The sequence below is a fragment of the Hyposmocoma kahamanoa genome, unplaced genomic scaffold (assembly GCF_003589595.1).
Source record: "Hyposmocoma kahamanoa isolate Upper Pololo Valley unplaced genomic scaffold, ASM358959v1 220, whole genome shotgun sequence".
Lineage (NCBI taxonomy): Eukaryota > Metazoa > Arthropoda > Insecta > Lepidoptera > Cosmopterigidae > Hyposmocoma > Hyposmocoma kahamanoa.
Genome location: NW_020653740.1, coordinates 516,371 through 532,860, shown reverse-complemented (window position 1 = coordinate 532,860; position 16,490 = coordinate 516,371). Strand labels below are relative to the sequence as shown.

The 16,490-nt window shown below is 34.0% G+C and overlaps 2 protein-coding genes across 3 annotated transcripts in view; both read right to left on the bottom strand.

Annotated features, from left to right (window-relative positions):
* LOC113227900 (BAI1-associated protein 3) overlaps nucleotides 1-16,490 on the bottom strand; it is a 118,286-nt gene that overhangs the window by 78,797 nt on the left and 22,999 nt on the right. The window contains exon 2 of one of the 2 annotated variants that reach the window (XM_026460988.1): nucleotides 4,650-4,710. The exons of the other annotated variant lie outside the window; for it this stretch is intronic. The gene's annotated coding sequence lies outside the window, so the exon portion shown is untranslated. The remainder of the gene's footprint in view (nucleotides 1-4,649; nucleotides 4,711-16,490) is intronic. 2 annotated transcript variants of the gene reach the window in all.
* LOC113228037 lies at nucleotides 2,662-3,678 on the bottom strand. Its single transcript, XM_026461176.1, has one exon. The coding sequence runs from the start codon at nucleotides 3,676-3,678 to the stop codon at nucleotides 2,662-2,664; it is 1,017 nt and encodes a 338-aa protein (XP_026316961.1).

The window sequence follows — 16,490 nt, the reverse complement described above, 5'->3', positions numbered from 1 at the left end:
TTCATATCATTCTGCAGAAATTTGGTGTCATCTTCAGTTTTAATTGCACGAAATATTTTTGTGTCGTCGGCATACATGAGAAATTTAGAGTGTGATATGCAAGTATAAATGTCATATAAAAAGGCATTATAGAGCAGTGGACCCAGGAGTGATCCTTGGGGCACGCCAGAGGGGATACTGACATAGTCCGATCTGTAGCCACCGATGACAACTGTTTGAGATCTATTGGTAAGATAGGACTTAACCCAACGCAAAAGATCACCATGTATACCTAAAACGTGAAGTTTTGCTAAAAGGATAAAATGATCGACCCGGTCAAAGGCCTTCTCGAAGTCAGTATATATTACATCAATTTGACATTTGGATTCCATACTATTTCTTATAAATTTTGAAAACAGTGTTAAGTTTGTAATAGTAGATCTACCCCTCAAGAAACCGTGCTGTTCCTGTGGGATGCTACGAGCAATAAGAGGATAAATGGCGCTATAAATAAGTTTTTCAAAGATTTTACTGAAGACGTTAAGAATAGATATCGGTCTATAATTTTCTACTTTAGATTGGAGACCTTTTTTATGAACTGGGACAATTCTGGCAACTTTCCATTTGTTAGGAAAAATGCCTTCTTTAACAGATTTATTAAAAATCAGTGCCAAAGGGCGTGTGAGAGATTTAGCACATTTAACAGCAAATATTGAGGGTATTTTGTCATCACCAGCTCCTTTGTTGGGGTCAGTACTACAAAGCACTTTAAACAGTTGTTTTTCATCCACATGGAGACCTGATATATTGTTGGCACTAGAAATTTGTGGTGCTAATAACTCTTGAGGTCTATAGTTACTGGCTGGAAGGCTGAACGTGCTTTGAAAAAAAACTACTAAAACCATCCGCAATATCTGGACCTTCTTGCAATGTCTTATTATCGTAGGTGAAAGATTGGGGGTAAGTATTGCCATCTTTTCTAGATTTTACAAAAGACCAAAAGCTTTTTGGGTTTTTCTTAATCGAGTGTTGAACCGAGGAGATATAATTATTATAACACGCAGCATGTATTTTGTGATATCTGGCCCTAAGTATCGAGAATTCATCATAATCTCTTCTGTTATTATATTTCTTCCATATTTTATGAGCTTTGTTCTTTTCTCGCATAATGTTAACTAGGCTTTTTGAGTACCACGATGGATATGACTTTTTTCCTTTCTTAATAGTTTTTGTGGGGATATATTAGTGAATACATTCGTATAGTGATTCATAGAAGAAAGCGACCGCGTCATCGACACTTCTGTTATCTATTTCCGTTTGCCAATCAATATCACATAATGTTTTGTTAATTTTTTCGTAATTTCCCTTGTGATATTGTATTTTAGTTATTGTGGCATTATTAAAGGGCAGGGTAGTAATATCAGATGCATCCAGGTGGAGTGGTGGATGATATAAGTCTACTTTGGATAGGGGATGTGTAACAATATTTACTTCGATATTGAAATTACTAAAAATTAAGTCGAGAACATTTCCACTAGAATTTTGAAAATTGTTGTGTTGCATAAGACCGCATAATGTGAGGGTATTAACTAAACCTCTGCTTAATTCACGTAGTTCTAATGATTCACCCTTATGACAGAAATTATATTCACCGTCTTCCCATTGAATGAAGGGTAGGTTAAAATCGCCGGCTATGATGTATTTGTCAGAGTTGGTGTTTGAACTTTTGTTGGTAAGGAGAACGTTTTCTAAGAAATTAGATAGGTTAATAATATCCGTTGGTTGGTTTTCATAGTTACCACGAATATACGTGCCAACAATATTAAGATTAAAGTTAGTTTTTAATGCAGTCGAGGAAATTGAGATCCAAAGTATTTCGGTAGGTGCGATTACTGCATTGTCTATATATTGACACTGAGCGGTGAATTCACGGCGAACACAAATCATTACACCGCCACCAATGATTTTTCCTGTAGCTTTTGTATCCCTATCAAAACGAAAAACATGGTAACGGTCATCACACAATTCGCGGTTATATATGCCGGCGCAAAGCCATGTCTCAACCAAAATAATAATGTCGTAGTTAGTTGAAAGAATATTATTAAAGCAGCTGTGAGTCTTTGTACGAAGTCCTCGCACATTTTGGAAGTAAATATTCAGTTTATGAGACGCCATTTTTTATATAATTAGGATCCATGTATATAAAACTGATTGTATAAGAAACAAAGTACATATTGTAACCAATTGCAGATCTTTTTAGTTTATCTTGTGCAGAACTAGACATATCAAGTAAATTGAAGGTATTTCGGTGATTTATATAATTATTGTAGTAAAAGGGAGGAAAGGGAAAATTGTATTTTATACTACTACATATGATACAATATTGTGCAGTCGTGCGTGTGTTTATATGTAGTGTGTATGTGTGAAGTATGTGTGTAGTGTGTAGTGTGTATGTGTGAAGTAAAAAAGTTAACGAGTCGAAAAAGGTTAAATGATCATTTAGAATGCGAATATAAATATTGAAGCTGTATCTAGATATAGTAATTAATGTGGTTGTTTCTTTTGTGATTAAGATATTCAACAGACCAGCCATAACATAATAGCAAAATACTGAAAAACACATTGCTAAGTATATTAATTTGAGGATATTGAACGTAACCATAAGATTTATATAAGAAGAGTTCAGTGAAGTTTGTACAGGTCTGAGTCGTGTTTGATATAAATGGCAGGGGATGTGTCGTCTTTCCTCATGTAAATACGACAGTTTTTTACCCAGGTGAACTGATAAAATTTTGACTTTGCAAACTCACGGCATTTTTTAAATAATAATTTGTTATCAATAGTTAAATGTTCGTTGACGAAAATACGTCTAGGTTCACCAGGAATATAGATGTCGTGCGTTGTCACTCCCCTCGTTTTACGTAATCCAGCAAGAATGTTGTCTTTTAAATACCGATTCTTTAGCTTAACGATAATAACTTTCGGACGACCAGAAACATTTTGACGAGGTTGGACCCTGGTAGCGTGTATTACATTATCTCGAGTTAGTTTTACTCCAGCATGATCAGCGATGCGTGTAATAATGTCAATTACTTCTTCACTATTCGACTCAGGTACTCCAGACACTTCCAAATTCATTAGACGCTCCCATTGTTGCTGTTGACGAATCTCTGTTTTTAGGGTCTCAATAGTGTTTGAAATGGTTTTCAGTTCCGAGCCCGAACTCTGCCCTGCGTTCATGGAGGTCTCTAATTTTTCCAGTCTTTGTTGAAAATCATTTTGATTTGCATGATAAAATTCTATAGATTTTGTTAAGTCCACGAACTCCTTAGACATCTCGACCTGCCTGCACTGGATATCTGCAATGGAATTCATCGCATCACGGTAATCAGCTCTGACAGAGCTGATTTCGGAGCGGATGTCAGATATAGCTGATTTAATTGAGGTGAGTTCGGTGTTAATTTCATTGTTTTGGGACTTGATCTCGTGTACGATCCCCTTTATTTCTTCCATGAATGACCTCAATTCATCTTTTACTTCCTCCCGCGCTTTGCGTTTTGGCCGGGTGGTGATGTTTGTCCCTTGTGTTTGTCCTTTAGGTAGTTCATCTTTAGGTAGTTCATCTTTGGTGCTATCATCGGTTAGATCTGATGTCGATCCCTGTAATTTTTTTTTAGGCGGGGTTCGACGGAGAGGCATAATGTAAGTAAGTCACGAGTTCGCAGATAATTCGTAGATAATTGACCGGCTGGACAGCTGGCACAGTATGTATGCACACTGCAGCAAGAAAGCGGCGCGTTCCGAGTCACCCACGTTGGAAAAAACACGTCGCTTACGCGCTCACGATGAGCACAGTGTCAGCACTATAAGGCACTGTACTTAAAACACTGTGTCACCGGTTGTCACCAATAAGGTATATATGTGTGTACGGCCCGGTGCTGACGGACGAAACTGATTTATTGATGATTTCGATATATGACCGCTCAGAGGCAATTGTAGGTTAAAATTAACACGACGAGTCTGTGTTGCTTTATCTATGCTCAAACAACTTTGTTGAGCTGGGGGGCGCTTGCTCACGCAAATATGACCCGAATGGCAAACACACAACCGCGAGACTCGCGTGAATGCACCAATGAGATGACGCGACTAATATCACACTTGTTCGCCAACGCGACACCGTTTTTAACAAATATTTCACTTATTATGCACTCTTTTCTCAATTTAATACTTCACAGTTATGATATTCGTAATTATTTCACTATTTATTTAGTTTAAATCATATAGGAAAAGCTAAAAGTAATTTATAATAAAAAATTTGCAACCACAAAAACAATACAGGTATTAACTGTCCCGTGTCAAAGAATATGTGTTGACTCCTTGCCAGGTGATGTTCAGCGTTCGGTTGATCTGATAGTTGCACAGATAGAAAGCATACGTTTGGGTTTTTGATAGGTTGGGCCTGACACCGTTTGCATCATAATACGTTCCCAGTTCATCCAAAGTTGAAGTCAGGTTGTCCTTGGTCTGGCCATGTTCGTGTCTGGGTTGCCAGAGCTACCTTTTTTTTTTAAGCTCTGTCCTATGTGTGGTAGTCCGCATATGCTCCTGAGTTAAAAAAACATGTGTCATTATGACCAAATGTTCTTTACATAGCAAAAAATTTGTATTACCTGTGAGTCCTGAACATTGAGGTCCAGTATAAACTACTTTAAACTGTTCCACACATTTTTCCTGGAACAAAAGTTTTTTTTTATAAATATGAAAGGAAAATTATTCATAAACTTAAAAGTGCCCTAAATATATTTGTTCTTTCTAAAGTACACCCGGTCTTAATATAATCATAAAGAAGTAGAATTAAAATATCTATCTTAGTAAAAAACACTTATATTTTTCAGTCTTACAAGGTAAATATTTCACGAGAAAGTATATTAATAATGTAGCAATACCGTAAAAAAAAGGAATTGAATTAATACCCATCAAAAATAGCAAAAAATTCTACAAAATAAAGTATATTTTAAGATCAAAAGGCACTTCGAAGTAATATCACAAGGGTTTCCCATAAAATATCTAAATACCAATGAGATCTGGAGACTTAAGGACCTTACATGTTAGTTATGGTCAAATTATCATTGAGATCAATCAGTACAGTAAGATAAATAAAGCATTTTTACTCAAAAATAAGAAATAACAATTCACTTATTCTTAGAAGTTTTAATAGTCGTTATAGTTATTTAGTTAATTTTGACCAAGAATCAAAGAATCTAAAAAACATAAAAAAACATCAAGCTCTAACTGAACAAATATTTTTGAAACTTAATAAAACTTTGCGTCTATATTCAATTTCTGGCTCAGTACTGGTGGTATCACTTTCTTCTACGTCGTTTCTCAAATCGTCGATATCAGGTTCTTCGTATATGGGATTCACATCATCGTCTGCATCTTCTACTTCAGATTCATTTAAAATCTGATTGATTTCGTTATCTTGTTTTACAGATTAAAAATACAAATTATAAAAGTGAAAGGTCTTTTTATCCCGGTTCAAAAAAGGAGAAGGTTCTCAATTCGAATATATTTTTTTGTGTGTAGGCAGTAGTATGTTACGAGATTACTTCGAATTGTGAACCGATTTTCATGATTATTTTCTGTTAGAAAGAGGGTATTGGTCTCAGTATTAGTCCTATTTAAAATTGAAGAAAATATTTCACTTCTAAGGGTGGCAAACTATGGATGGGGATGAAACTGGACACTTTCCGTTAACCGAATTCAATAAAACTTTGCAAAATAGAAGTAATTCCAATAAAAAAGCCGATAAGCAAACTTTGATGTTCCTTTTTTTAATAAAATAGTTATAATTAAAAACATAATTTATTATTATCTATTTTAGAAAGGACAGTAGAACAAATTGAAGTGAATTAACCAGATAATAACCGGACACACTTTACAAACAACAATTTCATCATCTACGTTTTTGCTGAAAAGAAAAGAATACAACATTATGATTAAACACATACTTGGAAGTATAAAAAGCAAACAAATATTCAAAAATAAATAAAAAATTGATATATAATTCATTGATTTATGTACCTTGTTTACGGCGAGCCGCCATTGTCACCTGCTCGAGGCCGAATAATTATTGAAACATGGCGGTTTATTATCATATTATTATTATCATGTCATATTATATCACTTTTGATTTTTAAGAGAAAGACAGACGTCTTTCATAATATTTTTACCTGTTCTAGTATGATGATTGTGGTTGCTTTTTTCTAAAAAAAACTAATTAGTCCTTTTTAAAGAACACCCGGTCATAATGGCAACTTAGAGTTTTTTTAAAAATCAGGACTTAATGATCATCGCCATATTGTTCTTTGACAAGTACGCGAGGACTAAGGAGGTAGGAAACATGTTGTAAATGATCTGCTGGGCTGGGATCATTTGTGTACATGTTGAAAAGAGTGGAAGCAAGGACACTCCCTTGGGGAAGTCCCATTTTTATGCAGCGCCATCTCTTTTTTCTAAGAAGTAGTGAACCTGGAAGCGGCGGTTATGAAAAACTCACGATATTCGACTTTTCGTAAGAGTTTTCGTATATTAACAGTATCGTAAGCAATTATTACGTCAGCTAAGACCAAGCCTATTACACTGTTTCTGTCGAAGTCATCTTCGGTATGCTGGGTGAGCCCGAGAACCTGATCGCAGCAATCCTTTCCGGGTCTGAATCCCTCCTGTTTGTCCAACAGTTTCGGATCTGTTGTTGAAACGTTCTAGAAGCTAAGTCATTGATAGTGTGCCGAGATGTTTACTTTGCTCAACCATTAAGTCATTCACGCCTGCAGCCTTTCCGTTCTTTGATCATTTAAAAATTACTGACGATTGTGTTATTCATAGATATTGTAATTTAATGTAATATTATGCCATTGAAAACATGTATTTATAAATAATTCTATTTTAAATTTCTAGCTTCATATTATGAAAATTATTCTATACTTACTGTAACTCGCATTATAAATAGCAAGGTGACATTTTATGTAAAATTACAAACCTACCTACAAATTACAAACCTCGACAAATTCTAAAAATACAGGATTCCATCAGAGGTGCCAAAAATAAATATCAATCGAGTCTATTTATGTACAACCGTTGTCTGCTGAAGCTAAAATTTGTTCTCCTTTTAAAACAATTACTACAACATTCTATTTAGTTTTTGCCTATTCCACATAAAAATCACTCTGTTTATAATTCTTGCTTTTTTTTATTTTCAAATTATTTTCTTGACATTAACAAGAAATAAGTTACTTATAAACTTATACTTTCAACTCCGTAAGATTTTTTTTTAACAAGAGACGCATTGAAGATATTCCTTGGAAAGAAAATATAGGAATTAGAAAAGTTCGCCTGCTTCGCAAAATACTTAGCGACTTCAGTGTATACCAACACAACACGACGTTTGATACTGTGCGAAATAATTCACCATTTGTTTATGTGATGTGCGATGAAATCAGAAGATATATTGAATATAATGAACGCGTACGATGTTACAAAAAGATATAGGCCATTTGGATTTTAAATGTAACGTCAACGTCATACGCCTGGTGTTAAGCGACACGCCTACCCATAACCGTTGCAGTGCCACTCAGAGCTTTAAATCGCAAAGATCTTAGGGGCACTGCCACTGCGCCCGTCACCCTGAAATATAAGTTGACAAGTCCCATATGCCAGTAAATGCTCAGATTGCTGCTTGGCGGGAGAAATAGTTAAGGTGGCAGTACTTTCCTGTACGAACTTTTTCACAAGGCGCTCTGCTGCTACTAACAGGTAATAAATTAACAACAGGAAAAGTAAGAAACATTAAATAAAGCCTACGAAGATAATTCAGTCATGTGGATTCAGAACTATTGTGTTGATACTTAATATAATTAGAGATAACGAATTTTTTTTTACCATGCAATAAAAAATAGCTAAATTACATTTTGCACAAACAGTAATCAATAAAACAGATATTTAAACTTCGTTACTTATCAACTCTATCCCACTAAATTAGCTGAGCCTTATCAGGTCCCAGCTATTTTTCTTATGAAGTGCTCTAACAATATTGCCCTGCCCAATCACCATGCTATTTATAAAATCTCTAACAAAGGGTGTTGTCCCAGATGTTTGGAAGAGAGCCTAAGTAAAGCCATTCTTTAAAAACGGTAACAAGGCCAATGTGTCTTGCTACAAACCAATCTTCAAACTCTGTATCATATCCAAGGTCTTTGAGAAAATCAGAAAGCCGTTTATAACCAAGTTTAAACCGCTTTAAATCATTCCGTTTGCCCATATCAACTCGGTTCTCCAGTGGCGCTCTGTTTCTAACCTGGTTTTCTTTAACAGCTTTCTTCTGAAAGCGGTGGACTTGGGAGGGCAAGTAAATGTCATTTATAGCAACTACAGTAAAGCGTTTCACAGGATCAATCACGAGACACTAATTTCACTGCCTATACTATCGGTATTTGTGGTGATCTTCTTAGATTGTTTTCGTCTTACATCAATAGTAGATCCCAGGCAATAGTAGACAGTAATCATATATCTAGTTGGTTTAAAGTCCACTATTACTATTATTGGTCCACTATTACTTGTTATTTTTATTGGTGATATCAACCTATGCTTTAAGCACTCACATCTACTTTGCTTTGCGGACGATATGAAAACATTTGGTCATGTGAAGACACGAGACGAAGGCGGCCTTGCAGTCTGATTAGGATAGGTTTGAAGCGTACTGTGAAATCAACGACCTGGATCTTAATCCATCAAAGTGTTACTTGGTTACTTTCGGTCACAAACGCAACTATATTATGTAATTATTCTCTTGAAGTGTGATTCTGCAAGGCCAATCTGCTGTAGGAGATTTGAGAGTTGTACATGATTCTAAATTATTACTTAACTCGCATATTGACATTTATTATGCGCTGTGCCGAAGATTTTGCGTAGGTAAAAAATATAAAAATAGTGTTTGGTTAATTTGTGCTTTAAAGGAATGAAGTTCGCTTTAGAGTATGCCATAGTTACGTTTCGCGGCTTGAAAATGTACAAAAGCAAGTTGTCTGTGCTATCATATAAAAAGACTGTTACGATTTGCCAATTATTACAATCTCTTTAAAAAACTTCATCTCTTACCACTTGCTATGCGTCATGATATTAGTGACATAATGTTTTCAATAAAAGTAGCATCAAGCCCAATTTGCTTAGAGGATGGAAAAAAATAAAAGAAAGGAGGTGCCCTAACTATGGAATGAACGTGCATACCTAAACAAAAATTGAACGAACAAATGGCGGATTTCTTTAGTGTGTGTACCATAACCTATCGATAAGTCATTATCAACATGCAAACATTTAATTAAAGTAGATCAATATTCCATTTGGGAATATTTTAGGTTATATGGGAATATCCGGGAATGTCACATGAAATTTTGAATTTATTGTTTTGCGCTTACAAATACTCACATATTACGAAAAGTGTATTTGCACAGAAAAAATGTATTTAAGAATATATAAAAAAGAGAAAACTTTGAAATATAACTCCTAAACATTTCCAACCTCAAGATTAATATTTTCATAGACAAATTTTTAAACAGATTCCAAATAATGTAGGCTTTTTTGTATTTATGCATTGGTATAGAATTAATATCAGTGACTGATTTAAGTGAATCTTTTGTACTTCCATTTAATTTTGAAAATCAATGAAAGTAGTAATATTATCAATAATAATATTACTCTCATACTTTTATTTGCTTAAAACATGGTATAACAGGAGATGTACCAAGAGACAGTGTTAGTATAAACATGTTTCGCATGTATTAAATAGCATGCAAATGTCTGATTATACAATGTCAATTGACTACTATTGGCCGAGCGCCTTTGATTTGTACAGAAAAATCAACACTTCTACGACGTGAGACAAGTAGTCACAAGTGACTGCAAGTTGTGACAAGTCACGTCAAACGAACACGTTAGCGCTCGCCTTCACTCGGTCAGCTAGGCGAGTGACACCGAACGATGGCAAGGCAAGGCAAGGCAAGGCAAATAGGCTGTCTATATGTTGGTATTGGCCTTCACCCGGCAACGCTGGACGAACATGGTCATTGTATTACTGGCTTTATAAAATAAGAATTTTTAATAGTTAGAGTTGTCAGTGGGAAAAAATCGGAAACGAGTGGCTAATTTTGTTTTCAGGAACTGAGAATGCCTAGTAAATGAGTCTTGTTTAAGCTAAATTAAATATAAAAATATTTACCAATACACCTAATGATGGAATTGAATTGTCATGTAATCTAGTTACATTCAAAGTTATGTTAAAAGTTGACTGTTCAAAATGAAGCGAATAAATGAAAATGGTCTTTGATTCAATGTTTATATTCGGCACTATTATACGGCGGTATGATTTCCAACCGTTCTTTCTTCCTTTTTTCATTTGTAGGAAAACTTGAAATAATAAAAATAATAATAATAAAACAATAAACACCTCGTAGTGATTGATTTAATAACAGAATATCGGTAATATGTATGCTTACAAGATCAACACTATCTCAAAATAATCGTTAACAACAATCATTAAAATATACAAACAAACAGGCAATCTAAAATAACAAAAGCAAAATTTGGCAAGATTTATAAATAAACTAGGTACTTAAATAAGTCTAATTACATGAAATATTTGGACTATTGTGTGATTTATAGACAAAAAATAACACATGCCTGTGCAATGTAACATTCGATTGATTTGCACTTTTTCTAAAGCCACATCCCTTAATGCTGCAGCGTCGCATTTTTATTGATACCTAATTATTTTCACTGTCAATATTTTTGTCCAATTTAATTATGATACATGCGAATAACTCAATAGTACATTTGGAAAACATTTGTTTTGACATTTGATATACTTCCCTTTGACAACGGTATCATGTACCTCATGTACTGCGAAATGAACACGGTTGGCATTTAAGATGACGTTACGTATTTTCGATTCCCGTGTTTGATAATGTGTTGCAGCTTACATAAATAAGTTCTATATACTCTTGTATGACAACGTGTGTTCTCTCTTTTGCTTATCTTAGTAAATTTTGGGTTACCCAAGGTTTTTTGGGTACGGCTCTAATGTAGACGTTACAAGTCCCTTCCTTAGATAAATCTAAGGTAAACCTTATACTAGCTGAAGGAAGATAAGATATAAACAAATCAAGTATAATCGCGTACTGGTCTTATTTAAGGTCAAACTCAGATCATACATTATTGATTCCTAGTGCTTTTTCTTTTCCTGAAATGATTACTAAAAAGCAATATGAAACAACCTAAGAGACCTAAGGACTAGCCGCTCAATTGGCAGGCCTTGTCCATGGCTATACAAAGTGTAACGACGGGAGCATATTGGGCACCCTATCGCGTCGACCCGTTTCTTCCATTTATTGGATTGAATATCCGTATATGGTAGCTGTTTGCATATTTATAAATAAACTGGACTCTTACTTTATCATTTTACCCATATTTAAGTTTTTTGTGTTACGTTTAGATTTACCTCGAAATGAATTCTTTTCTATACTTTCTTTTAGGATACTAAGCGGTGGGACAAACAAATCGTATGCCTGATGGTAAACGACACGCCTGTCCATGACAGTAACAGTTGCAGTAGCACTCAGACCATTAAATCACACAGATCTAAGGGATACTGCCACTACACTAAGTGGATATGTCCCATGTGCCTATAATTTCGCTAGTAAAGTTAAAATCCAGTAAAGTTATTAATACCCTAAAAACTAGTGTTCTAAAGTTTATTCTAGATATATTTAATTTATAGACATTCTGTAGTGATTGTACTTATGACAAACACGTTATAGCGCGTCTTCAGTATATTTTATTAAAAAAATTACTACAATTAGGGTTGTTAGAAATTTAGGTTTTATTAGAAATACATCGCTTAAAAATATAATAAAGAATTAAGAAACTCAAAATAGATAAGAAATCTATTACGTTTGCTGGAATGTAAACAGAATGTAAAACTAATTATAAAATTAGATGACCTTAAATCGTTCATTTATTTTAATCAGATTCAACATTAATCTGTAATCAGTCTTTGAAAAAAAATTCATTTTTCTTTGCCTTACAAAATTAAGTAAATTGATTATTTGTTGTGCATTTGGTGACACTATGTTAATGTCAGAAATAATCAATGAGATTCGACCTATATTATTAATATTTAAAGTTGACGAGTGGTAAGTTGTAGTGTGGAAGTACCAACTGCTCGGCTTTGTTTATCAATAGCTGATTACGTTCTGCTTCATACCGGGGACCGGCCTAAACGGGAGAAGGAATCGCGAACTCAACACGCACCGACTGGGAATTTTTACAATTCAGAACCAAGTGCTCTAATAATAATTCTATTTAAGCTGCTTGTTAACGATACGAGTGATGCGCGATGTTGAAAAACACGTCGATATAGTCCATCACAGTGTTTCTAACAGTAACGATCAAGCTAGCGATACATCAGCAATTGATAGATTAAACAAAATGATAAAATGTTAGAATTCCCACATTTTCCCTACATACCGCCAATCCCCACAAAATCCCCAATCTAGTTGAAATTCCCCACAATTTGGGGAATTCCCCACAAATTGGCAACACTGGATACAATAGTCGTAATTCGCGCGCGAGCTGGTTTTTGTTTGTTGACAAATAAATAAACATTGTGAAGTAATTCCGTATTCTGAAATGATAAAAACAATTTAATTGAGCGCGTAAACTAGTGTACTTCAATGTTGTGTATATGTATTGTGCCGTCTATCAATAAAATACAGTGAAATCATTGTGTGAAATGTGGTTGGCGTGAAGAAATAACCTTAATTTTGTAATGAAAATTTTATTTCTTCCAACATAAGTTAGGTATGTCATTAAAATATTCCTTATGTGTATATGATAGGGAATTTATGCACTTTTGTAGTCATATATAACACATTCCATATAATTATACAGAATAAGGTTTGATTTTTAAAATTGTTTTTTTGACCTAGTGTTTTGAAAAGTTTTTTATTGCATAATACGCTCACTATTCCTATAACTTTTATAAAGGTTTTGCAATACTGCCAAAAGAAAAAAATTGCTTAGAAACAGCGCGTTTTGTATAAAAGCTTCATCGGAATGAATATTCTTCTACAAGATCAACTACATAAAACAAGTAAAAATAATCTTTTCGTCTTCTAAATTTTTTTCTATAGATAAAGCTGTAGACAAAATGCTCCCAACAGTGTTTTGAAAAAAGCTTTAAATTCTTATCGACATAATTATTTTTAAAGAATGACTATGAAGTAGCCGAGAAAAGTTTATTTTCTTTTTAAAAAGTAAATCTAAGTTTAAATTAGCTTGAAGAAGCCTAGAACTTCTTGGAAATGGTTTGTTTTGTGAGTTATTTTGTATATTTAAGCTTTCTATCAATATTGAAAGCCGATAATCGGTAACTGTATTTTTATTAAGTTTATATTTTATATATAAATATTTAAAATTTAGCGAGTGCATAACTTTTATGACAGGTTTTACATCACTTTTCACAATGTATTTAAAGTCGCATATCAATTCGCGCTTTCTAACCGATTAAACATTGCGCGAAAAAGTCAGAAATATTATATCTAATTGCGCCATGTTGCAATTTTGATAGTTTATATTTTGTAAGCCATTAAACTTGAAATCTATTAGTATTAAGAGAATTGCGTCTTACGTTTGTAACGCTTTAGTTACTTTGGTTTTAAAGTAGTATTACTAAGAAAACTATCATAGACTATAAATTATCTAAAAACTGTCTACAAGACTAAATAAAAACTGTCTATAAATGGTTTTGTAGCATTCTAGAAAGGTTACTTGAGAAAAAAGATAAAAGTCACTCTTAACACTACCTACAGACAATTTCTCAAAGCACACTTGTGATCTACTAATAAAGTTGCGCCCACTTTCACTTTAAATTATCTAGAAACCTTCTTCGAGATATCTTGAGGGAATTTGAACTCTTAAAATATTCAATCGAATTAAATTCTATTAGATATCTTATAGTATATATTTAGATATTAGTGTGCCGCCTGGGAAAGTCGCCTTTTTTGTCATTGTCTAGTTTGATGCAGAGATATATTTACGTAAAAATAATTTAATTAAAAAGATAATTTTCGGAATGATAAATTATTAGAACTCTTAGTGTTCTTTCATAGGAGTTTCATCAATTAAATTTTCATTTTACCGAATAATGAGAGCACAATGAATCTATTATTATAAGTTCCCTTTTCATCTCGAGAGAAGGTTTTCAGTTTCCATTGAACGTTCAATTAGTAATTGAAGATTGTTTTGATAATAAATCTATTGAGAAATCTTCTTAAGGTTCAATAATATGATTGAAACACTCTTCAATGCTGTTATGAATATCGACTTACATGGGTCGAGTTGAATAAACATCTTTTGGAAGAAATAAGTACGTAAGTCGACGACCTCAGTGGCCCAACAGTTTGCACTATTGGTTCGGGATGAAGAGGTCCCGAGTTCGATTTCGGTAAGATAAAATTGGGAAATTAATTTCTAAATTGGTTTGCATAGTGACCCGAAATCAGCTGCTCTGGTACTGATTGTACAGTGAATTCCCTAAACTCTGAGATGAAATCAAAGTCCAAAAATGTAAACAAAGGTGGAACAATGAAAAGAAACGTTTTATATTGTTTTCAAATTGTTTACAAATACACCATATTTAATAAGATAATCTCAAAAAACTATTTCCTGTGGAAAGATTTTTATCCTATTGGCAATGTTTCGGGACTGAACAACCTTTCGCTGTCCTTTTTGTTTATTCCATTTCTTTTTTATTTGTTATATGTAAACACAAATACTTTCAAGCAGGAGTGGGTATTATGCATAAAAATTTATTGCTATTTATTATGCTATTATTCGTTTTGTGTTATTTTTTTGTTGAGTTTTGGTTTTACTCTGTACTTACGTTTGTGTTCGCTTGCATGCGTGTGAACATAACCACTATAGAGGCAGAAAAAAGATCACATCCTGCAATGTCCGTAACCGAGAAGATTATGGTAATGAATGTCTACAAGCATACATTTCAAACCTGGCCATTACATGACTATTAGTCTTTGTGCGAGTGTGCGAATAAATCTGCTGAGATTCTGGGGATATCTGAAAGGACGGTTCGAAGAATAGTTTGCCCGAGTAAAAACAAAAGTCAATATTTGACATGTTAGCCACTGATATAGAAATTAAAACATAGTTGATGTTTCCAACATAAAGAATATTGTAAGATGTTTATTTTGCGTAATTTTCTATGGGCCGTAACTGTTCTCATTTCCTAGTAATTTTTTTATTGAAAATATTTTATGACACAAAATGATTCTAAACAGTTTTGTAAATTGTTCAACCCAAACATTGAATTACAAATAAATGGACGACGGGTCTAATACAAAAACCACGAAAAAAATGTCCCAAGTCAACCTATTCGAAATTTAAATTGTAATGTCATCGCAGTATCGCGCTGTCAGTAGAACAAATGAAGACTAAAGCGGAGTGTCGCGCTCTGTATACGATTTTAGCGCCTTACAAGTGCGGACACTTTTTAGCGCGGACCCGACGTCCATATAATTGTAAGTCAATGAACCCAAAGGGTATTTTTTCAATTATAATATATTGGTCAGAATACAGTGGAACCTGTTAATAAACGTACGTGGAAAAACGGTGCATGATCTATGAGATGTCACTTTGACAATGACAGTTGTTTGTTTACATTTTTGGACTTCGACTTCCTTTATTTTTTTTCATCCTGTAAGCTTCGACTACATCTCAGAGTTTATTTGAGACCAGGTAATTAGTGTGGTTGTCTGGCTATTATCATTATTATTAATTTTTTTTTATTATTATTTATTTGTTAACTTCCAGTACTTTTTCTTTAAATATCAAGTGACAGTACGAACAAGTTGTGCGCCTGATGGTAAACTACACGCCTGTACATAACACTTGCAGTGCCACTCAGAGCTTTAAATCGCAAAGATCTGAAGGGCACTGCCACTGCGCCCATCACCCTGAGACATAAATTTACAAGTCCCATGTGCCTGTACTTTCACCAGCACGCCTTCAAAACCGGAACACAGTAATGCTGACATTACTGCTTGGCTGCAGAAATATGTAAGGTGACAGTACTACCCTGAAAAAGAAAATTGTAACGTAAAGACATGGTATTCAAATTATTACATTAATAAACACCCACAGACCACATAAATTTCTTCCATGTAAACACCCTTTCAAGTCCCAAACATTGATGTGACATATCACTATACATTTCACGGTTCACCATCGTAATTTGCAAAAGAAAATAGCTTTTTCCATTCATGACTCCGTGAATCGAATATGTAATGGAATATTATAAATCAACAGTGTGACGACCTCTGTGGCCTAAATTGTTTTTGAATCTGGGTGTTCTCTAGTAGGTACTCATACTACAGGGAATTCCC

Coding starts and splice junctions, on each gene's coding strand:
- LOC113228037 (XM_026461176.1), bottom strand. CDS start 3,678: ATGCCTCTCCGTCGAACCCCGCCTAAAAAAAAATTACAGGGATCGACA.